Raw genomic sequence first — 25,861 nt, forward strand, 5'->3', positions numbered from 1 at the left:
CGAGCGCCTGCCATGCCCATCAGACCCCGCCTCGCCGCGCCCGGGCGCGGAGCTAGCCCCGACTCCCTGCCGCCTGGCCCGTCCCGGCCCGGCCCGGCGCGGCCCCGGCCACTCGCCCCCCCGCCCCCCGCGCCAGGTCCTCCCCTCCCCCGCCCCAGCGGCCCCAGCCCCCCGCCCGGCCCGGCTCCGCGCCGCTCTCCCGCCCTCCTCTCTCCCTCCCTCCCGGCCGCGGAGCAGCATGGCGGAGCCCGGGCAGCGGCCGCGCGGCCGCCCGCCGCCCCTCTGAGCCGGGCTCGGGGGCAGCCGGTCGCCCCAGAGCCGCCCCCCACCCCTGCCGCGCCCTCCGCCGCACTTGTCCCACTGCGCGCCTCCTGGAGCGCCGCGCACCCCTGGGACCCTTGCGCGCCCCGGGTGCCCAGCATAACCCCGGGACCCTTGCGCACCCCGGGTTCTCGGTTCTGCCCCAGGAACCCCGCGCGCCCCTGGACCCCGACGCAGCTCCGGGACCCCGCGAGCCCCCGGACCCCAACACGCCCTCAGCACCCGGGGCGAGGTTGAGCGCCCGGGGGAGGGGCCCAGCCCTAGAGGGTCCCCCTCTTCCAACAGACGGAGCCCCGCCCCAGAGAAACCCCCAGGTCCGACAGGGACAGTCAGCCACGCCCCAGAGGGCGCCCAGCATCCTGCGGCTGGAGCCCCGTGCTCCAGAGGAAACTCCGTGCCCAACTGGGGGCTCCCCGCCCCGCTGAGGGGCGCCGCCCAGGAGGGTCCCCCGCGCCCCGCGGGCCCTGGCAGGATGCACGCCGCCCTGGCGGGGCCGCTGCTCGCCGCCCTCCTTGCCACCGCTCGCGCCCGCCCGCAGCCCCCGGACGGAGGACAGTGCCGGCCGCCCGGATCGGTGAGCGAGCGCCTGCCCGGCCACTCTCCCGCCTGCCTGGGTATTCCAGTCCCGTGGGACGATGGTTTGGGTCCTGCTTCCGCACCCACCTTAGCCCACCCGCTCCACCTCCACCCCCCGGGCGCAGCCTCGGGCGCCCTTCCTTCGCTCCTTCCTGCCCCGGCTCCAGCTCCCAGCCAGGAGCGAGAAGGGGCGCTCCCTCTCCGGTTCCTTCTCCACACGCTGCCGCTCTGGGGCTCTCCTCTTGACTTGTGGTGCTGCTTGGACGCCTCCTCTCTCTCTGCCCCTTTTTGTCTCTCCTTTCTCATATTTTTTCTGTCTTTACCCTTCTGGTCTCTCTGCCCGCTTCTGACTGTGTTTTTCTACCATTCCTTGCCCTTCTCTTGACTTCCATCGAACCCTTTTGCTCTCCCATTCACACACTCTGCCCCCTCCCAGGCTTCCCTCTCTCTCCCTGCCCTCCCACTCTGACCTAAGACAAACTTTCTCCCTGTTCCTGGTTCTCACCTCCATCTCTGCGGCCCAGGCTCCCACCACCTACTCTCCCAAGCGTCCATATTTCGTGAAAAGAGGGAAGATTTCAGAGGAGAGGAAAAGGCAATGCCAGGACATACTGGCCTAATATTTCTTGGGGTCGAGTAATTACTGGTTCTCCTAATTTTCCTTCCAAAACAAAGAACCTCTTTATTTCCTTCAGTATCTTTCCCTCTAAGTGTAAATTAATGCATTGACAGTAACCCTGAATTGGAGGCCAGGAGACCATAGGGTCTGGCTGCTGTAGGTGTGCTGCCTGTTAGCCCGGAATTCGCTGACCTTGGGCAAGGTGCACCTCCAGCGGCCTGCCTTGTGCACAAACAGGGAGCTCGTTGGCTGACTGGGCTCTCAGTCTATCGCCAACATGCTGGGATTAACAGTTTGGGGTTGTTAGTAAAGTAAGGTACTGTTCTCCCACAACCCACCCATCCCAACACATACTTTTCATTTGTGCCAGAATCAGGCAGAAAAGTGTTATGAGTTGGTCTAAAGCTTGCAAGTGGTCAGTGGGCACTCCAGGGATTTTTCTGGATGGAAAATGGCTTTGCCCTTTATGCCTGGCCCTGACTTGGATCTGTAGAAAGGACCCCTGTCTGCATGCCTCTCTTCAGCTCCTACATACACACACACGCACACACACATGCACACACACTCCCCTAAGTCGGAGCTTAGGTCATAGAAAATGACAAACAACTGGGGTTGGAAATCAGGTATACATTTTTAGGGGAGGAGCCTGGAAAGTACCCAGAATATGTACATTTCTTGGGACTAATTGTAATGGAATCCTTTCCTCCCAAACCAGATTCTGAAATTTGACTTGGCCTTGCAAGATTTTAAAGCACTTTCTCATCTATGGTCTCAGCTGGTCGAGCAAAGTAGCTGACACCCCAGACCTGCCCTCCAAAAAGAAAAGTGTATTCACCGTGATGAATGTGAAGTAGCTGTTTAAATAGGTGTGCTATTTTTAATAGGTGTTCTGCTTTCAAAGTGCTCTTGGCTTATATCTTCTAATGATTGGATTTAAAAGTTATATGACTTCCTCCCTTCTTGCCAGAGCAGGACTCTTGGTCCCCCTTTCCCCACCCTCCGCATGAAACACCACCGGTGAAGGTTTGACTTGGCCAAGCATGAATATTCTCAGGTGGTGTGGCAGTCCTTGGCACTCACAGCGAACGCTAATCATGAGAGTTTCCCTTCATTGCTGACTTCCTCTGTGCCTGGCACTGCTCTGAGGGCTTAATATACATATATTGTATCTTTTAATCCTCCCAACAACCCGAGGTAGTTGCTTTCACCCCCATTTTACAGATGAGGAAACTGAGCCTGTGGAAGTGAAATGATTCACTCAAGATCATACATCTAAGACAGGGCAAAGCTAGGTTTTCAATGTGGGTCTTTCAGGCTCCAAAGACCTGGCTCTTTACCACGGCCTGTGTATGGTCTCTGCCTCCCATCCCCACCTCCCTCTGCAACGTGCCTCTGGGCTACCCTGACTCTACTCTGTTGCCTTCGGCCTCACTGCCTTGCCTCTTTTCTACTCCTGCAGCAGAGGGACTTGAACTCCTTCCTGTGGACGATTCGGCGTGATCCTCCGGCCTACCTGTTTGGCACTATTCACGTTCCCTACACCCGCGTCTGGGACTTCATCCCGGACAACTCCAAGGCAGCCTTCCAGGCTAGCGCCCATGTCTACTTTGAGCTGGACCTGACAGACCCCTACACCATCTCGGCCCTGGCCAGCTGCCAGCTGCTGCCGCACGGGGAAAACCTGCAGGACGTGCTGCCCCACGAGCTTTACTGGCGCTTGAAGCGCCACCTGGACTACGTGAAGTTGATGATGCCCTCCTGGATGACGCCCGCTCAGCGGGGCAAGGGGCTCTATGCTGACTACCTATTCAATGCCATCGCGGGCAACTGGGAGCGCAAGAGGCCCGTCTGGGTGATGCTCATGGTAAACTCGCTCACAGAGAGGGACGTGCGCTTCCGTGGTGTGCCCGTGCTCGACCTCTACCTGGCCCAGCAGGCTGAGAAGATGAAGAAGACCACAGGGGCTGTGGAGCAGGTGGAGGAGCAGTGCCATCCCCTCAACAACGGGCTCAACTTCTCCCAGGTAGGCATGCAGTGCCCCAGCCCGGAGCTGACAGCCCTGGGTGCCTGGGTCCTCTTCTCTGATTGTCTTTCTTCTCCGAGGGGGAGGGGGAGGCAGCCAGAGTCAGGTCCTTTTTCTGGAAGGAGAGGTTCTGCTGGGCAGCGAGGCAGCACCTGGCTGCTCTGGTGGTATCAGTTGAGAGTGGCGTATACTGGAATTTGGGGTAACAGTCTGCGTGTTTGCTTCTATTTCAGCAGTATTACATGTTGGGGATGTACACTCCTCACCTGCTGTGCTTGCCTGGGCAGAAAGAATTTCCCTCAGAGCATCAGAGTGATCAAAAACAAAAAGAGGGGGCTTCTGGTTTGTGTCAGGCCTTCCTGAGGCCCTGGAGGCTGTATTGAGGCTGGTGTGTGGACAGTGCCCAAGAAAGTAAGAGGTAGGCATGGCTCCCAGGGCTGAGCCAACAAGGAGTTGCCTGGGACCTGGCGACAGTAGAGTGCTGCTTGCCATTTGAGGTTAAGCACCATCAGTTTCCCGGTTCTGTGCAAAGCTCTAGGTGACCCTCGGACCGCCTCGCTAAGGCCAGGAGAAAGTCAGCCAGGAGAGTTTTAAGGTTAATAATTTCAGAGAAGTGTGTTCGCTTAAAGGTTGACAGTCCTGATTTCTGAACCTCAGAAGTAGGAGAGAAGGGAGGGGCTTAAGAGGTTTAAAGTCTCTGGCTGCCAGAGATCTGATAGAGCAAAATGTCATTAAAAGCCCCTTCTCCATGGGCAGAGGTCACTTGCTACTCACTGGCCCCAAACTCAACTCTGAGACCCTGGGAACAATGAGTTCACATCTGTGCCTTGAGAACGGGGCTGTCAATCCCAGGATGGGGACTCCTTCAAGGAGGCCCCAAGATGGGGCTTGGGTCAATTTCCTGAGTGAGGCATGGCTCAGAGACGTGCTGCCCATTAAGGAGACAGCCTCATAAATTGGCTGGACCAGAAACTACCACTGGAATCAGACCTGCTTGCTCCTCCGGAGATGTTGCAAGCTCTTCACCAGGGAAACAGCGGCAGAAACTGATCCCCTTTCCAAGATCTCTGGCCTTTGTTTTTCCAAGGGAAATGCAATATTGTCCCTGGGGAGGTAAGAAGCCAGATTGATTTGCCGGCCAAATGAAAGGCGGGTTTGTCGGTTCTCCTGCTGGCTCTCCCATAATTGTGGAGTCCTTACCCAGAGGGCCCCAGTGGCAGGAGTATTGGGGCAGTTAGTCACGCCCTGCAGGGTTCTGACTACGCCTGACTCCTTCTCCACGGGGGAAAATCCTGTGTATTCTCTGGCCCAGTGCTGATTCCTCTGAACATAGCCGCTTTCTCCCTCTGAAGTGACTTTTCCCTTGCCAGCCTCGGGAGCTGATATTATCTGTGTCGGGACCCCCGGCGCTCACCGCCCATCTCATTTCAGAGGCAGGTTTGTGGGAGGCCTCTCTGTTCAGAGGCCTAGGTCTGGCCTCGATATCTTTTTTAGGATGGGGAGGTGAGGTATCCACCATCACTCTCAACACTCTCTTTGCACCAACCACAGAGGAATCCGACAAAGGCTGAAGGGAGCACACACAAACTCTGGCTAAGCAGCCCCTGTCTTTAATCCGTCTTTCTTAAAACAACAAAACTATCTTTCTTTGGGGTCAGGAGACACTCCTGTTCAACCAAATGATGGCTTTGGTGGGGTGAAAACATTTGCTGGAAAGTGTGTGTGAGGTTATGTTTTAGGAAAAGTTACTGAGAGCCATTCATCGGCCGGGAGGGAGCCTGCTGACAGTCTCCAAAGCTCATGTTTGAAGATCAAACAGACTCCAATCTCTATTTCAAAAATGTGCCCAACCCATCACCAGCCTGGGCCCACTCTTAAAATTGTTCTTGGGTCCAGCTCCTCAAAAGAGCTGCAGAAAGCAAGTCCCAAACAAAAGAAAACAGAACTCCTCTTAGTTCCCTAATCTCCATACCCTTCACCACCTGCCAGAGTGTCCAATCATGCCAATTTGTCCTGTTATCATTTTGTAGGGAGGCGATGAAATCTCTCCTCCATCCCCTTGGGCAGCCTTGGACTAAATGGGAAGGGTGGGATTCTGGAGCCTAGGCAGGTGAGGTCATTAGGGATCCAAAAATTCAAAATCAGAAATGCAACAGCCTTCTCAGTAAAATTACATGCACGCGTGCACAGTTTGATATGAACATCTGTGATGCATTAGTGTACTGAAATATCTGTTAAGTGCATCAGATTTTTATTTTTTCTTTCCTCGCAGCATTACTGTTATTGCAAAATATTTGGGTTGGGGGGACGGTGAGAGAAGAAGGCGGGAAAAATAAGGCTTTAAACAATGTCTTTTTGTTAAGATCTGGGATTTTAGTATTAATATTGTTTTTAAAATTTTTATAATTTTTTCTGGACAGAAATACCATAATTTTGCTTGTTAAATGGAGAAAGAAAGCTTAAGTTTTGGAACCCCGGAAAAAGCTTCTTCCACCCTTGTGCAGCTTGGAAGATCAGGTCTATTGTTAGGTTTTGGTCTTTGATTTCAAAATAAACTGAGGGTGCTAGACCCAACATCACCGTGACTTTGCTATGTGACCTTGGGCAAGTCACTTCCTCTCTCTGGGCCCTGTTTTCTTGGTCTGTGAAATAAGACACTGAGATGAGGTCATCGTTCAAGCTCCTTCTAGCCCTGACATTCCATAGGATGATTCTAATCAATTCCACGTGCCTGGCACCCTGCAGGAGGCTCCACATGCTTTTCCACTGCATTGAATTCTCATAACAACCCTATGGCTTTCTAAGGTGGGCATCCAGAAATGTTGAATGACTTGCCCAAGGTCACGTGGCTAATAAGGAACAGAGCCAGTCAGCCTGACTCTGTATGAAGGATGTGTTCTCCCAGCTTCCCCACACTGTTTCTCTAGACTTCCTCTTGTCTAGGTATTTGATATCTTCTGTAATCATTCCTTAGTTCTTTCTTCTGTTTCTCTCTCCCCTTTAGGACTTGAGGGCTTAAAATTGTCTTTCTTGGAAAATTTATACTTGTAGAGATATTATTTCCTTCGGCTATGAGGCTGGTGGTGAGGCAGGTCTCTGAAGGTTTTCTTGATGTATTGTAGACAGCTCAGCACAGTGGGCTGGAGATAGGAGACTTGCTTCCAGGTGTCAGTCCCAGCCTCAACACTAAAACCAATGTTATATATATATATATATATATATATATATATATATATATATACCAATGTTATATATATATATATATATATACACCAATGTTATATATATATATATACCAATGTTATATATATATATATATATACCAATGTTATATATATATATATATATATATATATATATATAACCAACGTTTTAAAACCAACAACTTGTATATAATCTTGGGCAAGACTTGGTATGCCCATCCATCCAATGGGGCAGCAATTACCAGTCTTTCAAAGTTGAGCTGGTTTTTGTGGGGACATGAGAAAATACTACCTGTGGGAGGTTGTTGATGGGTTAAAACGACTACTTGGATGTTGGTTTTGTGCTTGGCAAACAGTCTAGGCTGGCTCCAGGGCAGGGAAAGAGGAAGGCTGCCTGGGAAGTTGCCACTCCCTTCTCCCAGCAGCCATATCCACTCGTCATCCCTTGTCGAATGTAGTAAAGTTGGAGTATTAGGAGGCGGTGAGCCCCTGCCCTTGGGGGCCCGAGGATGCCTAAGTCTTGAGTCCAGATCTTATGACAAGCTTGAGACCTGCAGATTTCTATCAGCTCTGCCTGCTGCCTCCAGGGACTGGTACCGGCTGCCACTACTTCTCCCTCTAGGGGACCTGAGTCCTCCCCTTCAACTCCCTGCATGGCAGAATCAGAGACACTGGATGAGACCTCAAAGTTACATGGTTCTCTGAGGTATAATAAGAAAACAAGGACTCTGCTATTCTGTACTTTACCAAGCATGCGAGCATTACCCATCTAATATGTGTAGCGCCTGAACACTGAAGCGTGCCTGCCAAAGGTGTGCAAATTGTTTGTAAAATTCTACAAGTCCCTCACTTAAGGAGTTAGAAACCACAATACCATTTATTGAGTTTTGTCTCTATGCAGGGTGCTGCATTAGACCTTATAATTACATTATCTCTAACCCTCACAGAGATGCAACAAGATTTATTATCATATTTATTTTTAAGACCATAAATTGAGATCTGAAAAGGTGAAGTCATTTGGCTGTGATTACACAGACAGGCCAAGTAGACTCAGTGTTCAAACTCAGGTGAGTCCATTACCACAACCCAGCGTCTGAAAGATGACCTGGTTTTTATTAGATGACATTTCTGCTGAATTGTGTGTGTGTGTGTGTGTGTGTGTGTGTGTGTGTGTGTGTTGGAATGGTGGTAGACCATCATTTCTTGCCGAAAAAGAGAGAGAGAGAATTGAAAAGTGCTGGAACTGATTTTCTCCTTGACGTATAAATTGGATCTCAAGGTGATTCTAAAATAGGAGTTCTCAAAGACATTCTGGGCATCAGCTACTCCCAGGGAATATGTCCCAAACTTTCTAAGCCACTGCTATGAAGACATACACACACCCCCCCCCCCCCCCCAATATAGGCTAAGCCTGCGCAGTTGAATAAAGATCTCCTTGGTTTATAGTCAGAGCTCCTATGTCTACACCCTGGCGGGGCCAGCAGGTATTAGTAAGTGCTCAGTAACTATTGGGAGCATGAATGAATTAATGAGCAAATGGTCAAAAATCATGATGTGACCATCCCTGATTCCGTTCCACCATGCAGCATCATTGAAGGAATGAACGATGAAGAAAAGTATAAATCACAGCGAGGAGCCCCCTTCTGAACTTTGAAAGCTCCTTTCCATCCTATAAGGACAAAAAATGTCAAAATTATCATGTAGCCTGCTACAGCAAAATACCTTACAGTGGGTAATTTATAAACAACAGAAATTATGGCTCACAGTTTCTGGAGGCTGGGAAGTTCAAGATCAAGGTACCAGCAGATTTTGTGTCTGGTGAGGGCCTGTTTCTCATAGGTGATGCCTTCTGTGTATTTACATGGTGGAAAGGGTGAACAAGCTTCCTCTAGCTTCTTTTGTAAGGGCCCTTATCCCATTCGTGAGTGTAGAGACCTCATGAACTAATCTACTCCCAGAAGTTCCACCTTTTCAGATCATCACCTTGGTGGTTAGGTTTCAACATACGAATTTTGGAGGGACACATACATTTGGACCACAGCATAGGCAGGTCGTATTCAAAGCAGGTTCTAATCCTGATCCTGTTAGTACCTTGCCTGTGACTTTGGGCCAGCCCTTTTCCCTCTGTAGGCCTAAGTTGCCCCCCTTTGTCCCATGAGAGCGCTGGGCTAGGTGATTTCCAGTGTTGGCCCAGGTCTGAGTTCTGTGATGCGTATCTCCCATATTTTGGAGAGCCTAGGCCAACCAAGTCTGAAATTTTGAGCCTGAGTTATCTGTAGTTGGGAGGGGCTGGCAGGCTTGTCTTTGGCAGTTGCTGCTGATACCTATTTGTCCAGAGCCTGTTGGTTCCAGTGGGTGATCCTGCTGCCAGGCTTCAGACAGGAGAGCCCCAGCCTGTCACGGCACAGGCTGCTGGACACCCACCCAGCCTCAGCTGCTCTCCTTCATTGTGACTCTTCTCCCTCTGTTGCTCCTCACTCATTCAACCAGAGCACCTCACTGTGTTGTGCCAGTGAAGGGTCTGGGAAGAGACTTCGAAATGTGTCTTTGCCTGCCGAGAATTCATTACCTGAGTGTGCACCCCATTGCTTTTATGCCCTGACAGGTGGGTATTATTAGTCCTGTTTGCAGCATGGAAACTGAGGCACAGAGCACCTGAATATTAGTCTCTCCTGTGCCCTGGTTCTCCACACTTCAGATAGAGACCCTGTTCTTTGTTCCCCTTTTGGTTGTATGCTCCCACCTTTCAGAACCATTCTCTAATTTCCTGTCCTCCAACAATGGCCATTCTTGAGTCCTCCAGCCCTCTCTGGGCCTCTGTGGCAGCCCTGGAGCCCACAGTGTTATACCTTGTCAGATCTCTTGTCAGATCTATGTGCGCTCCTTAGAGTAGAGGGAGCAAGCCTCCCCCGAGGCCCCAGACACCCCTGGAGGACCTCAGACCATGCCGAAGCCTTTTCTCCCAGGAAGTCAACCACGGAGGGAGAGCCCCTCCATCACCGTGGAATTAAACACAGGCTAGCATCGCCTACACCATATACCTCCAGAACCTGGACTGAGAAACAGGCTTCTTCTGGCGCGACCTTCACCTTGTGCTTCGGCAGTCTGCCACACCCGCTGTGTCTCCCCCACAGAGCCATCTGGTAAGGAGCTGCTCAGCAAATGTCCATCACCGGGTGTCCCCCAGCAGCGACCCCTGGGCATGTGCTCACTCAGATTATTTCTGTGCCCAGAGGGCTGTTTGTGAAGAACCCCTGCAGGCATGGCGAGCTCTGTCCATCCCCTCTCCATGACCTGGTTCATTCGTGTCTTAATATTTAATATATTATCTAAATGTAGGGGGATAACACACGCAGAAGCAGCACAGGATAGCTTACGCACCTCCATCAGAGGAGAGTGAGGTCCTAAAGCTGGAGGTGACCAAAATGTCACGAGATATTCTAGTCTCAGAATTGGAAGTTCACAGCAAGAAGACTTCTAGGCTCAGAGAATCTCCAACCATAAATCCAAATTCTGAGGCTCAAAGAATCTAGGAATGGTGAAATCTCAGAATATTAGGCTCAGAGACATTTAGGGACTCAAAGAATCTTCACTTCATGAAATCCTAGCCTCTTAGCTTTGAAGAATTGTCAGCTCATGGACACAGACTTCTAAAATCTTAGAGTTGAAAGGGGCCAGCTCTCAAGAATTCCAAGAACCCTCATCCACAAAAATATTGTCTGATCTTCCCCCAACCCGCTCTCCAATCCCAGGCCAAGCAGAGAAAACCTGACCGGCAAAGCACTTTCTGACGGAGATAAAAATGGGAGCGTGCCTTTGTTAATAGTTCCCATTTGGACGTCTCTCAAAGCCAAGAAGAGGTCGCCTGGTAATGCAGCTTTCCTAGGGAGGAAACAAGAATGCCGGCGTGAGCGCCACAGCCTGCCAGCCGGGCTGCTGACGCTCTTTTCCCCTTGAGTTTGCTTCTAAATATTATCCACTTCACTCCCTTTTATCTCCCATCACTGGCTCTCTGTCCGCCCACTTAATCCACAGGCAGCCGGTGGCCGAGCCTTCAGTATTGTTCAGCGGCTGCCAAGCCGTCTCGCCGAGCAGCTCCTCCAGGATCCACAGGCTTTTAAATCGGTGCACTATATCCGCTGGAACACAAAACTGTTGCCCCAAGCTTGGAAACGCTGTTGCTTCTGCTAGGCCCCCTCCCTCTTTAGGAATTTCCTCCTTTTCTATTCTATTTCTGAATCCTGAGATTTTTCAAGGCTCAGCTTAAAGCTGTACCTCCTCCAGGAAGTCTTCCTAGAATGTTCCCAGGTCTAATCTGCTCAGAAAGACTTGGGCCAAAGCTTTACTTAATGACCCAGCCACATATATTTTTCCCCTCTGTGGAATTATTTATGGCATTTTATGACATTCTTTCAGCACTTATATATTTTGTTTATAATTTTTTCTCAGGCAGTCTTTTCTCTTCTGATTCAAACCTAGCTCAAAATGTGCTCACAATTGATTACAAAATTAGATTGAATGTTCTCCAGTTCTGAAGTTGGGGCTTTGTGGTATATTCTGTGGTTGGAGTGTTGGCAGCTCTGGATGCTAAAAAGGGACTATGTCTTGGCCTCTGTAATTCTCAGAAACTTCTTAGGCTTTCCACCTGAGACATATTCAGTACTGTTGCTGGCCCATTTGGTCAAAACTTTGTAACATTCATGGGTCCCTATTGGATTCATTAATCTCCATCCTGGGATATTTTGGGTTTTTTTCCTTCCTTTTCAACTGTTACTTGCAAACAAGTCTCTGTTTTTCTCCTTTTCACTATCCAGAGCACACATGATCTTCTCCAGGCTCACTGCATCCCTCCACTTATTTTCATGTTAAAATGCTTTTTATTCTTTGCTTGCTATCTTGGTTTTGGAGCACCAGGGTTGCTGAGCTGTATGATTTCTCCCTCCCTCCCTCTCACATATACTCCTTAGTTATGCCTCCATGCATTTGCTTATGTTGTTCCCTCTACCTGGGAGCCCCTTCCCAGTTTTTATTTTCTGGCTAACTCTTACTCCTCTGAATTGGTAAAGGCCCCTGAGGACCATCCATGTTAAAAGCTTGGGCTCGTCAAACAAATGTCACTTTACAGCAAGACTTTTATCCATGGTCATCAGATTGGATGGATGCCACGTAATCATAACTCAGTAGTTTCAGTTTAGGTGCAACAATGTAATTGGCTTTTAGCATTGTTTTTTGAAAGAACTGGTAGGTAAATTGTACTTGGGCCACACTGAATGCCTGGCTTTCCTGGAAAAGAGCCATGAGGTCATCAGACCATGCCTATAAAAGTCAGGGCCCTGGGGCCATCTCTGAGGGACAACCTAGGGCCTTAAGAGATGTGTGGTCTCTGCCTTTGCACCTGTTGCTGGATTCTATGTTCCTTCCGAAGGACTTAGACAAGGTGGTTTCCTTGGGAGAACCCGGGGTTTTCCAAACAGCACCAGACCACCCCTGCCCTGAATGCTGACACTCTGTCACCTTCATTCTTGGGATTCTCCCTGTACTTCCCATTGACTCAGGAAGGGCAGGAGGAGACATTAAGCTCCTTCCCACCTTCCTTATTCAGAGGAACATCCTGGTCTGATTCTACCTTCAGAACCAAAAGTCAGTCTTTAAGTTTACACGTCATAGTGCAGACTCAGCTCAGGAGTCCCCTCCACTGGAAAACTTCCCGACATTGGCCGGATGGCCCAGTGCTCCTTCAGTTCCCAGAATAAGTGCACTTATCAGGAGTATAAGTAACCTTGGGGTAGTTACATAAGCTGTCTGTGCGTCAGTTTTCTCATGTCAACTGTATAGGATTGCTGTGAGGATTAATTGATTAATGTAAAGCACTACAGCACAGTGCCACACACACAAATGCTCAGTACATACTAGCTCATAGTTATTACTTCATTTTCAAATTATCGTTATACAACTTTTCAAGAAATGTTTGTTAGTTCCTACTGAGTGCCAGACATGGGATAAGTGCTGGACGTAGTGAGCGAGAAGAACGTTGCTGTTGCCCAGGTGCTTCCTTTCTGGGTAGGGAGGGGACACAGCATCCGTGCAGGTGCTGGGAGGAGGGAGGCTGTGGCTTGTCTTGTGGTGTGTTGCGGGAGTACAGAAGAGGCACAGCTTCCTTGGCCCTGAGGAGATCCAGGAAGGCTTCCTGGAAGAAGCCCAGGTGAACCTGAGATCGGAGGGAGTAAAAAAGCCAGGTAAAGGCTAGGGAATACTAGGCTCAGGAGATTGGAGGCACCTACGCTAGAGGACGGGGCGCGAGTTGTGCATTTGAGGGCCGAGAGCAGTTCAACTTGGCCGCTCTCTGCATGGACTGCGACTAGAGAGAGACCATGCTGCATAAAGCCGCCTGCTGGTGTCCCTCCACCTCCAGTTCACCTTGGCGCTCCCCCGGGAGGCTTGCATGACTGTGCCCATTTCACGCCCTGGCGCAGAGGCGAGCGCTCTGTGCATGACGCATTTGGCCGGAGCCGCGCCGCCTCTCTGGCCTGGCCTCCGCGAGCGTTAAGTGCACGTTTCCTAAAAGAGCAGCGGTTGGGCGGCTGCGCCTTGGGGGCCGCAGTGTGTATCTCCTCGCCCGTCACTCGATCGGGCAGTGACACAGGCGGGGCCCTGCGGACAGGCACCTCGGGGCGAGGCGTTCCTGCGGTGGAGGAGGCGGCGCGGCGCGCGGCCAGCCTTGCCCGGGTAGCCACGGTGCAAAGATAAAAGGACAGGCCTTCCCCTCCTTGTCTTCTGTTTAAAGGATTTGCCTCCTTCCTCCCTATTAAGGTTATTTAAAGTTTCCTGGCCAGTGTTATCTCCTGGGGACTTAATGCGCCTTCAAGGCCGTTAGTAATTTAAGCCTAGGGTCCCATTCGACAGCCCCTTTTAGAATGATACCAGCGCAGAAAGCCATTTGGAAATCTCTCTGGCTCATCTTTTAGCTTTAGTTCACACGGTTTCCCTTTCTTAAGCTGCTTGGCCTTGAGTCTGAAAAGAGACAAAAGCCTAATTGGCAATGATAATTTCAACCATTTGCATCGCGGTTTGCAATTTCCAGAGGCTTTTCACATGCACGACCGCGTTCCCTCCCGTCCCCAACAAGGACACCAAGACACCAAGAAGTGTTAGTCTGTTCCTGGCTCCTCTTTTTTTTTTTTTCTTTTTTTTTTTTTTTCTTTTTTTGCCAGTGTGGTTACTGAGCTGAGAAAGGGAACTGGATTTGCTTCAGAGTGCCAGGTGTTGGGACCCCCAGATATCCAGCTGGGTGGCTCCAGCATCCACTGGATTATAGTACATTTTTGAGCACCAGACCCTGTATTGGGGCCGAGTTGCAGCTGGAAGAGCTGTGGATTGGTCACAGGATGGGTAAACTGAGCCACTTGGGGACTTCGGTGATAACAATGCTTGGTCATTGTGCTTGACCTTGACTGTCATTTTTTAAAAAAACTTTTATTTTAGGTTCAGGGGTACATGTGCAGGTTTGTTACATATGTAAACTACTGTCACAGAGGGTTTTTTGTACAGATTATTTCATCACCCAGGTATTAAGCCCGGTACCCAATAGTTAGCTTTTCTGCTTCTCTCCTTCCTCCTAACCTCCACGCTCAAGTAGACCCCAGTGTCTGTTGCTCCCTTCTTTGTGTTCCTGAGTTCTTGTCATTTAGCTCCCACTTGGAAGTGAGAACATGCAGTATTTGGTTTTCTGTCCCTGTGTTAGTTTGCTGAGGGTAATAGCTTCTAGCTCCATCGTGTTCCCACAAAAGACATGATCTCATTCTTTTTTATGGCTGCCTAGTATTCCATGGCATGTATGTACCACATTTTCTTTATCCAATCTGTCACTGATGGGCATTTAGGTTGATTCCATGTCTTTGCTATTGTGAATAGTGCTGCAGTGAACATTAGCATGCCTGTGTCTCTATGGTAGAAAGATTTATAGTCCTCTGGGTATAGACAGTGATGTTTGTTGACCCACCACTACAGAACCCGCATGCTGAGGCCTGCTGGTGGTCTTGGAGGTAATTTAATATTCTGCTTCCATCAGTAGTTTTGTGGGGAGGCTTTTTGATGGAGGTGGCTTTGAGAGACACCTTGCAGGTGGGATAGGATTTGGGCCCCTGGAGATGAGGTGGAAAGGAAGCAGACTTACACGGAAGTGCCAGGATGGGAAAATGCAGAGGGAATGCAGAACAAGCCTTTCTACACTCCCTCCACTGGCTTTATTCTTTCTGTTTCCTATCCAGCCCCTAAGAGAGCCATTGCTATTTGGTGCCTGTTATATGCTAGGCCTCTGGTTTATCACAGTAAATTTCTAAAACAATCCTGAAAGGTAAGCATTTTTCCCCCATTTTGAGGACACTGAAGCTAAGTACTTTGTTCAAAATGATGGAGCCAGGATTTCTACTTGGATCTTTTGATACCTTAAGGAAGAAACTGGACTGGAGTTGGAAATCCAGCTCCTCCACTTTGGCTAGATGGCTGAACATCTGTTTCCACATCTGAAAAAATGGTGCTCACAACAGTATTTACCTCCTGGGTTTGTTGTGAGGCATAAATGAGATAATGCATATAAACCACACAGCTGAGTGGCTTGGCACACAGTAAGAGTTAATGAATGTTAACTGTGGTGGCTTAAGTAGTGGTCATTTTCATTATTATTATTGGCCCATTTTCACAATGTCTGTCTTGAAGTGAAGCCCATTCCATACAAAAGATGGCTCTTCGTCCTTTGGTCTCTCACACACTGAGCATCATCCAGTGCAGGGATGGGTTGTTGGTTGGTCTGATAGGAACTATGTGGTTGGACCACCCAGAGCATGGCCATTTATTTTTCTGACCATCTGCAGTGTGTAATGTCTGACTGTATTCATTCTGGCTTGCCTTCACTGTGGTCTCCCACTGCTCTCTGGAGGTGGGACACACCAAAAGGAGGGAGTGAAAGGTTTAGGCTGGAGTCCCCAGCTTGAGGCCCAGCTCTGCCCTGGGTTAGATCTGTGACCTGGGGCTCCTGCCTCTCAGCATCCTTTTCCTCTACTGCTCAGACAGGTTGGATGTTACCTAGCAACAGCTTACAGCTCTTGGGAGAATCCAGTGGGATCAAGTCTGAGAAGGCCGTTATCAGCCATCAGGTGCTCTATGCTCTCAGTAGTGCTAGAGGTGCATGTGTTTTTCCTCTTTTCTCCCAAAGTGAAATTCCCCATAAATAATTAATTGAATTAGTTATTATTAAACTGTTCATTCATTTATTTGTTCATTTCTTTGAAAAGCACTGCTGGGAACTACATTGTGCCAGGCTCAGTTCCAGATCCTGAGGGTTCAGAGAGGTATATGGGGCTAGTGGGGAAGGGGGTGGGGTTGAAGAGACCTGAGAGAGAGGTACCTCACTGCAGAGTGCCAGGAATGATTCTGAGCCCTTTATGTGCACTGCCCCACTTAATCCTCATGGCAGTCTCTCAAGTAGATTCAGCCGCATTTTACAGGTGAGGAAACTGAGTCACAGAGCGGTAATTCACTTGCCTGGGGTCACACAGCTAATGAGTGGAGGATCTGGAGTTTAAACACAGAAACTCTGGCTGCAGAGCCCTGTTCTCTTGACTTATCTGCATCTAAAGAAAGAGAGAATGTGGCCGGGTGCAGTGGCTTATGCCTGTAATCTTAGCACTTTGGGAGGCCGAGGTGGGTGGATCACTTGAAGCCAGGAGTTCAAAACCAATCTGGTCAACATGGTGAAACCCTGTCTCTACTAAAAGTAGAGAAATTAGCCAGGCTTGGTGATGCACGCCTATTATCTCAGCTACTTGGGAGGCTGAGGTACGAGAATTGCTTGAACTGAACCCTGGAGGCAGAGGTTGCAGTGAGCCAAGATCGTGCCACTCTACTCCAGCCTGGGCGGCAGAGCAAGACTCTGTCAAAAAAAAAAAAAGAAAAAAGAAAAAAGAAAAGAGGGAATGTGACCCAGAGGAGGTGGAGCTGGAATCTGAGAGTAGAGGCGACAGCCCTTCTGAAACTGGAGATGTGATGAAAGGTAAGAGGCCAGGAGGTGACAGGGACAAGGAGCTGAGAGACTTCTGAGGGTCCCTCTTGAGGAAGGCTGTGGCCCTGGGAAGCAGAGAGTGAGATAGTCCATTTTCTAGGAGATAGAATGAGGAGGGAGTGTGAGGAGAAAGTCTGTGGTGGGCATTCAGAGCAGAAGCTGACCTTGGCAGTTGAAGTGATGGCAGGGCAGGCTGAGGGGCCCAACAGACGTACAGGTGCCAAATTTGTAATGCCACCAGTCTAGATGGCTGGGATGCTTCTCTGCAGAGCTTTCTAGTGTAGGGCAGGGAAAGGGGAAATGTGATGGAGGGCCACCCCCAGCCTAGAGGAATCTCTGTTCAATTTGCCTCAGTAGCTGGAAAGAATGTCGCTTCCCACCTATCATTCAATCTACTGTGTTAGTGTACTGTTGAGTGCTGACCCTGAGTCCCCCACCCCCATGGCAGCTGGGGCTTTGCAGAGCTCAGGTGATCTGGAGGGTCCTATGGATGCTACCAAATGGATGAGCCTGTATTCTTGCTGTCTAGGAGTTAGTTCTCTTTGCTGTTGCATATACTCAATTGTATACAATAGACTGGCCTCACCTCCTTGTGAGTACCTGGTTTGGCTTTAGTGTGATACCACTTGAGCTGTATTGAAGGACAAGTGGGCATGTCCTGGGTTCAGGAGTGGCACCATGTTATGGGGGTGGGTGCTGATGGTGATATTGATCCGGATTGAAGGAATATAGTTACTCATACCACTCACATGTGGAGAACACTAGTGGGAAGCATGGGGAGACTAGGCAATTGACTATAGAAGCACATAGGGGTCACATGATGGAGGCCTTACAACCATATTAAGAAGTTTGGGCTTCATCCTGGGTGCACTGGGGGGCCACTGACCCTCACTCTCATGTTCTGCATTTCAGAATTCCTTCTGGTTAATAATTGGCCCACCCACTCATTCCTTTGTCGGCTAAACTGGAACACCTCACCCAGGCTTGTCTGTACCTTCCCAACCCTCTTGCTTGAGCCAGAGCAGAAGGGTTCCCAGCTTCTGGGACAGGAACTCAGGACTGGGTTTCCTTTAGAAACAAGGTGGTGAAAGCGATCTGGTGACTGAATGAGACCAGAGTAGTTATACATTACAGGGCCTTTTGTGAGGGAGCCTGAGACCTTGACCACCATTTCTAACGTCGTTGCTGGAGGATAACATTTCCTGCATTTTGTGTCACTTATTTTATGTGATTTATTTGTGGGATTCCACCTGTTCAAAGTGGGGGCGGGGTAAGGCAGGCGATTCCTGATGTTCGCCCCAGCCCCAGCAGAAGTGAGGGATGGGAGGACCCTTGGTCGGTGAATAGAGCACTGGGTTGGGAGTCCCACAGCAGGACCAGAGCAAGTCCCTCCCCTCGCTCAGCCCCCTTGGTGGGTGTGAGATTGGTTGGTAAACCATAAACCACACCCCTGCTGCTGCAAAGCCACTTTCTAAGCTGGCTCTGACCTCACTGGAAAGTGGCATTTTAAATGTTATTGTCTTTTATATGTTCACATGTCTGTCTCCTTCATTAAACTGAAGTTCTTTGTGGGAAGGAACCTCCTAGAATGAATCTGGGTTTCCCTGACACCTGGCTTTGAGTACACATGCAGGGACCCTGTGTGTAGCTGTAAAATTATTGACCATGTCTACACATCATCGCCTGAGTATCCTGGTAGAAAACAGGAAGCCCCCTTCCCGCATTGTTCCCACATTTCTAGATGTTTGGTTCCAGGAGGCCAAGTACCTCGGCAGCCACCTCCGCTTCCCACGGCAGTCCTTGGGTGCTTTGGCTTTGGGAGGCCATGACCACTGAGAGCCTTCTCAGCCTCTTGCTCTGACCGACTCCTGGTGCGGCTGTAGCATCCCCCTGATCCTCCCTTCCCAAAGGGGCCCTAAGGGCTTTGACTGGACCACCCTGTGGGTGGGAGCTGCTTCTCCTTGGACTGGAGGAAACTTCCCAGCTCTTCCCCACAACCTCCTTCTTCGTGCTTCTGTGTTTTTCCCAGGGCACGGATCAGAGCTTCTGTTTGCTGGTCATTCCGTGATCCTCACACAATATAAATGAAAGCTGCTAAAACCAGTAAATTCAAACCATGTGTGGGGCACCAGGGAGGAGCGAGGACGTCAGAGGGCCGCAGTGTGAAGTGGCGTCAGCTCTGACGGCACCCAAGCTGATTTGTTTATGAGAAAAGTAAATATCCAAAGCCATAAACAGCCTTGGGTCTCTCATCATCGCTGGGATTCAAAGGCATTTCGTAGGAACACACACTCTCTGTCTCATGTAAACAAAGTGAGATTCTCTGTGTGTGCTGACCTAAATTCTGCATTTTCATCTTTGGGAATGCCAGCCAGTCATTCGGGTCGGGATACCACAGGCAGTCTGGGCCTGTGCTGGGTTGCCTTGTTTCCAGTTTTGGCAGTTGGCCTCGCACCTTGCTTTGCAGAGGGCTGCCCCATCATCGCTCCTTGGCCTTAGAGCAGTCCTGGATAGTTGTCTTAGTCTGTTCATGTTGCTATAACGAAATACCATAAGCTAGTTTGCTTATTAACAACGGAAATCTATTTCTCACAGTTCTGGGGGCCAGGAAGTCCAAGATCAAGACACTAGTAGATTCAGTGTCTGGTGAGGAACAGCTTTCTGGTTCATGGATGGTGCCATGTCTCTGTGTATTTACATGGCAGAAGGGGAGAACTATGGTCCCTTCAGTCCCTTATAAATGCACTAATACTATTCATGTGGGCTCTGCTCTCAAGACCTAATGACCTCCCCAAATCCCCACTTCCTAATACCATCACATTGGGGATTAGGTTTCAACGTATAAATTTGGGGGTTGGGGAGGGACACACATTTGGGGGAGAATTTTGTGAATGGGAACATATTATGGACATTTAGAGCATACCAGATGGATGGCATGGGGTGGCCATTCCCACCCTTGTATGGATGAGGAACATGAAACCCAGAGATGTAAATTGACTCACCCAAGATCACACATGAAGTCAGGGCTGAACCAGGACATCTCCCTTTTCTTCTCCTTTAGAGCCCTCCAGCTCTTCATTTCCTCTTCCTGTGATGATACTTCTGTTCTCCCTAACTCAGAATCCAGAGGCATACTTTTCAATTCCCCCTCATTTCCTCTCTCCTCCAATGTCTCCTGGAGCCTGTCCTTCCTCTTGGTTCCTTATTCCTGTGTTTTTTTTTTTTTTTTTTTCATCCCGGCCATTCTTGTGCTCAAGAAAGAGTCCCAGGAAGTAGTTAGACAGTCAGAGATTTGGGGTTCTGATTTTTCTGCCTGCTGTAACTTCCAACAGATTCCTTCTCTGAGTGCCTCAGTCTTCACATAAATAAAATGGAGATAAGAATACCTGTCTTCTTAGGATGATTGCTCGGGTAAATGGGGCTCAGGCATGTGAAAATGAACAGCGTGCCTAGTGGCTGGTGCCTTACTTTGTCCCACTCTCCTTCAGCCCTACACCCTTCAAGTGGCCTTCTAACTCACATATTAAAAATGGACTAACCTGGCTGGGCGCAGTGGCTCACACCTGTTATTCCAGAACCTTGGGAAGCCAAAGCGGGGATCACTTGAGGCTAGGAGTTCAAGACCATCCTGGCCAGTGTGGTGAAACTCCATCTACTACAGATTTTAAAAATTAGCTGGTGACATGGTGGCATGCACCTGTGGTCCCAGCTACTCAGGAGGCTGAGGCATAAGCATCACTTGAACCTGGGAGGCAGAGGTTGCAGTGAGCCAAGATCGCACCACTGCACTCCAGCCTGAGCAACAGAGCAAGACTCTGTCTCCCGGAAAAAAAAAAAAAAGGACTAAACCTTAAAATTGCATAAAGCTAAATACACCATCCACACATATACATAACTGAGTGCATGTAAAACTGGTGAAACCTGAATCACATCAGTGGATTGTTATCAACCTCAATTCCCTGGTTTTGATATTGTACTATAGTTATGTAAGGTGTTACCACTGGGGGAAACTGGGTAAAGGGTATTATTTCTTACAACTGCATGTGAATCTACAATTCTCTTAAAAGTTTAATTTAAAAAATGGATCAATCTTCCCAACACCCTCAGTTCATACACTCATTCATTCTTCTGTGCCTGCTGCATGCCAGGTACTGCTCATGTACCAAGCATGTATGCAAAAGAAAAGAATTCCATCCCTATCTACCTCAGGTGCTCAAAGATGTTTTCCCCTGACCACCCTATTTGAAATTGCAAATCACTCCCTTGAATTTACTTTCCTTTCTCCTTGCCCTTTTCTACCATAGCACCTGTCATCAATTGCATTCTATACATTTTACGTATTGCTCTTCACCCCATCACTACAATGCTAGCTCCATGAGAGTAGAAATATTTGTGTGTTGTCTATATTCTTAGCACCTACTACGTCTAGCACATAGTAGGTAATCAGTTAATGATTGTTGAATGCCTGGAAGGTGACAGATAAGAAACAAGTACGCAAAGTACACAAATGATTAATAAGAAGTCAGAGAGGGATAAATGCTGAATGAAAACAAGTAAAGGAAGGGGTTGGGGAGATAGTGGAGGAAATGTCATTTTGATCCTGGATTTTTCTACAAACCCTGCAGGCCTCCCAGTGTGTAAGGGGTAGAAGGTTGGCTTCTTAGATTATAATTCACTGATTAATTCTCTCTTTTATTCACTCACCAGATATTCCTTTGGGCCATTACTATGTGCAAGACCTTTTAGAGCAGGCAGAAATTAGGCAGGAAAGGACCTTGCCCCCAGGAAGCTTACAGGTGGAGTAGGAGAGATGGGACAAGAATGCAAATGACACATGAAAAGGAACATGAAGCAGGGGACCTTGAAGGTCTGGAAGGTCTTTTCTGGTCTGGCCCCAGCTCAACTACCAACCTCCTTTTCCATTGCCCCTCTAGGGAACCCCACAGCTCTACTCAGACTACCGTCTGCAGTTAATTCTGGACTCTGTGGTTACCCTGGGGTGCCCTCTGTCCTTCCTCTTGTCACTCCAAATCCTGTTTCCTATTTCAGGTCCAGCCTGGCCCTTCCTGCAGGAAGGCCTCTTTGACTACCCCACTCCCATGATCAGTTTTCTCTGAACATATTTGCCATTTATAGTTTGTATTGCTTCATTTGACCCCTTAAAAGAGTCTTGTGTTTGGCCAGATTTGTGTTTGCTGCTCTAGGACAAGAGCTGGCTGTTAAGCCCTGTAGGCCCTCAGCAGTGCTTGTGGCTGAATGGACTTGAGAACAGTGAGATAACTGAATTCATCCTCAAAAAGGGCAAGATTTGTTTTTTTTGTCATTGACCCCAACTTTCCTCACTTAGAACCACTGATGGTTCAGTTTCGGGTGAACCAATGTCTGCCTTTACAATGTTTCAGGTGCACAAAGTAATGATGCAAATGGTATGACCCAGACAGTGCTTAACAGACTTCAGGAATTCATCTGTTTTCTAGTATCATGCTAAACCCTGTGCTCAGTAAATGCTTACAAAAAGACCTGAAAATATATGTGCAGCATTTATTACTGCACATTCATTCACCTAACAAATGTTTTTTAAATAAACTTTTAATTTTAGGACAGTTTTTGATTTACAGAATTATTGAGAAGATAGTACAGAGAGCTCCCCACACCCAGTTCCCCTGTTATTAGCATCTTATGTTAATGTGGTACATTTGTCATAATGAATGAACCTGATACATCATTATTAACTAAAGTCCATATGTTACTCAGATTTCCTCAGTTTTCCCCTAAAGTTATTTTTTTATTCCAGGATCTTATCCAGGATACTGTATCACGTTTACTTATCATCCCTTCTTAGAATCCACTTGGCTGTGACAGTTTCTCAGACTTTCCTTGTTTTCGATGACCTTGACAGTTTTGAAGAGCACTGTCCCTCCATAGGGATTTGTCTGATGTTTTTCTTACAATTAGAGTGGAATTATGTGTTTTGGGGAGGAAGGCCACAGAGGCAAAGTGCTATTCTCCTCACATCATATCAAAGGTACATGCTAGCAACATGACTTATTACTGTTGATATTAACCTTGATCACCTGGATGAAGTAGTATTTGTCAGGTTTCTCCACTATAGAGGTACCCTTTTTTCCTTCCATCTTTTCATACTGCACACATTGGAAAGGAGTTGCTGTGAACAACCCATTCCTAAAAAGTGGGGAGTTAACTGCTCTGTCGTTAACAAGTGCGTTTTGAAGGCTCAGTCTGCACTGGGCACTGGTACAGATGCTGAAAATGTAGTGGTGAACAAAACAGAAAAGATTTTTTTTTCCTGCATGGAACTTTTATTCCAGTGAGGATTTAGCAATGAATTAATAAATAATTTTAGGTCATGATAAGGGTATAATGAAAAACAAAAATCAGTAGGCTAGAGAGGGACCAGGCTGCAAGTGGGTGGGGGTTGGATGGGGGCAGCTGCTTGGTGTCCTTGGGGTTTGGGGAGAAGGTGCCTTAAGAGCTGAATCCAGAAGGATGAGGAGGAGCCAGCCATGAACACCTGGGGAAGGCACATTTTGGGTAGAAGGAACAGCATGTGCCAAGGACCTGAGGCTGCTTAAGGGACAGAAAGGATGTAACTGGAGCCATGCATGTACAGGACATGCATGTCAGGAGATGGAGCAGAGAGGAGATGAGGTGAAATCTCACCTGGCCTACAGGTAATAGGACAGTACTTGGATTTTATTCCAACAGTGGAAGTCATTGGTTTGAAGCAGAAGGTGATCTAATTTACTTTTTGGAGGAGATGCAGACAGAATCTTACTCTGTTCCCTAGGCTAGAGTGCAGTGGTGTGGTGTGATCATGGCTCACTGCAGCCTCGACCTTCCAGGCTCAAGCTATCCTCCTACCTCAGCCTCCCCAATAGTTGAGACTGCAGGCACATTCCATTGCACCCAGCTAATTTTTGTATTTTTTGTAGTGATGGGATCTCACTATCTTGCCCAGGCTGGTCTCGAACTCCTGAGCTCAAGCTATTGGCCCGCCCCGGCATCCCAAAGTGCTGGGATTACAGGTGTGAGTCACCGGCCCCAGCCTAATTAAATTTTTAAATGTAACATTGCTTTGCCTGTGGTATGCAAAATGGACTTTCCGGAGAACAGAATAGAGAAAGCTGGGAGGCCAGCATGGACACTATTAGAATAGTCCAGGTGGGAGACACTGGTGGTTGACTTGGGGAGGAGTGAGGTAGGTGTGGCTCTGTTTTGGAGGTGGAGCTGAGACATGACTGTTGGTTGCTTGTGGAGATTTCAAGAATCTGGGGTGGCACTTGCACATTTTGGTCCATGGTGGTGCCATTCATTGAAATTAGGGGAGGCTGGAGGAGGAGCAAGTACGAGTATACACACAGTACTTGTAAAATTTCAAGTACTATATGGTTCATTAGAGAAGCTTCCTGGAATTCGTTTGTTGGCAACATTGTTAGTGGCATCTTCGGGTTACATCACATACCTGGTGAGATTAGAATAATGCCCTGTTTCTTAATTCCCATGCCCCCTTTCTCCCCAGTAGTCCATACTATTGAAATAGGAGATGCAAATATCAAGTGTGCATGGCTGAGGACCCTGGATGTGAAGAGCACACCAGTTGCCAGAGACCTGGCTGCGGGGGCTGCCCCCTGCTGGCCCAGGCCCTGTGTGCCTGTCATTGAACTGTATACCGTCTAGCCTTTCCTGGTGTCCAGCCCATAGCAATTTATTTTTTCCTATCCCAGCTGCCACTAAATCAGCATCTCTTGGTTTGTGTTGAATTACGTCCACAGTAAAGTCTGTCAACAAGTATTTATTGAACACCAGCTATTGCGTAATGCTGTCTTAGACAGGAGCCATGATCTCTATCTAGGTGGGTAGATAAGGCATACACAAGGTGAATGAAGTGTATGAGGGCATGTCCAGTAAAGAGTACACAGCCATGCACGTACAGTCCCCACAAGAGAGAAAGCACATGTCCTTAGAGATGCCTCATTTACTAGGAGGGATCCAGGAGGGCTCCCTGGAGATGGACACAGACTGTAGATCTGAAGGGCATTGAGGAGACTGGGCCATGTCTTTGGGGTTTCTGTTAGAGAATTAGCGAGAGAAAGGATTGGAAAGGTAAATTTATGGACTTTGACTAGCATGAGGGTCAAAAATTGGTGCTTGTCTTAGCTCAGGCTGCTGTAACAAAGTACCAGACTGAGTGGCTTATAAACAAACAAAAAAAAATTCTCACAGTTCTAGAAGCTGGAAGTCTGAGGTCAGGAAGCCAGCATGTTCGGGTTCTGGTAAGGGTCTTCTTTCAGATTGCAAGACTGCCGTTTTCCGGTTTTGTCCTCATGTGGTGGAAAGAGGGCTAGAGAGCTCTCTGGGGTCTCTTTTATAAGGGTGCTAATCCCATTCACTAGGGTGCCACCCTCATGGCCTATTACCTCCCAGAGGCCCCATCTCCTAATACCATCACATTGTGGGTTAGAATTTCAGCATATGAATTTGGGTCAGGAGGCTAAGGGGACACAAACATTCAGTACATAACAGTGCTGAAAAACTAGTTGTTGAATGAGTGAATGATTGGAAAGTAGGTGGATACTGCTGCCTGGAGGGACTCTCAGGCCAGAATGAGGAATTCAGTGGCTCCCATGGGTAGTGGGGGACCACTGCTGGATATAACCCGTGTGCAAGAAAACTGGAAGAAGCCAGATCCTGAAGAAAGACTTTTGAATTTCTAGCCAGTATTTAATTTGTAGTAATAATAATGATACTGCTAATAATAACAATAATTTTTATAACTACTTAATTAGCATTATTTTTGCCGGAAAGTCTCAGTTAGTTGCATGCTTGGCCCTGTCTTTGTGTGATTAGAGGTTGTGGACTTATCTTGAGGTTTTGCTGTTTTCTTTCCTGGTTGGTCTCTGCTGATAGTCCATCTCACTGTTGGCTCTTTCATCTGTTTGTGCTCCATGAGATACCACAAAAGCACAATCTTTGATAAGGCAAATATGTCAAATCCTTATTATAACATTTAATCACTTACGGAGGTTTCATCTGGGGTGAGA

General features: G+C 48.4%; 1 protein-coding gene across 3 annotated transcripts in view; it reads left to right on the forward strand.

Annotated features, from left to right (window-relative positions):
* The first annotated feature begins 207 nt into the window (after nucleotides 1-207).
* TRABD2B (TraB domain containing 2B) overlaps nucleotides 208-25,861 on the forward strand; it is a 236,628-nt gene continuing 210,974 nt past the window's right edge. For 2 of the 3 annotated variants that reach the window (XM_063802393.1, XM_063802391.1), the window contains exons 1-2: nucleotides 230-895; nucleotides 2,976-3,539. In XM_063802393.1, the coding sequence (XP_063658463.1) occupies nucleotides 794-895; nucleotides 2,976-3,539 (666 nt within the window). In that variant the 5' untranslated portion in view covers nucleotides 230-793. Of the gene's footprint in view, nucleotides 896-2,975; nucleotides 3,540-25,861 lie in introns of all 3 variants that reach the window. The other variant, XM_001142926.6, reaches the window with a different exon arrangement.

Source organism: Pan troglodytes, chromosome 1, assembly GCF_028858775.2.
Source record: "Pan troglodytes isolate AG18354 chromosome 1, NHGRI_mPanTro3-v2.0_pri, whole genome shotgun sequence".
Lineage (NCBI taxonomy): Eukaryota > Metazoa > Chordata > Mammalia > Primates > Hominidae > Pan > Pan troglodytes.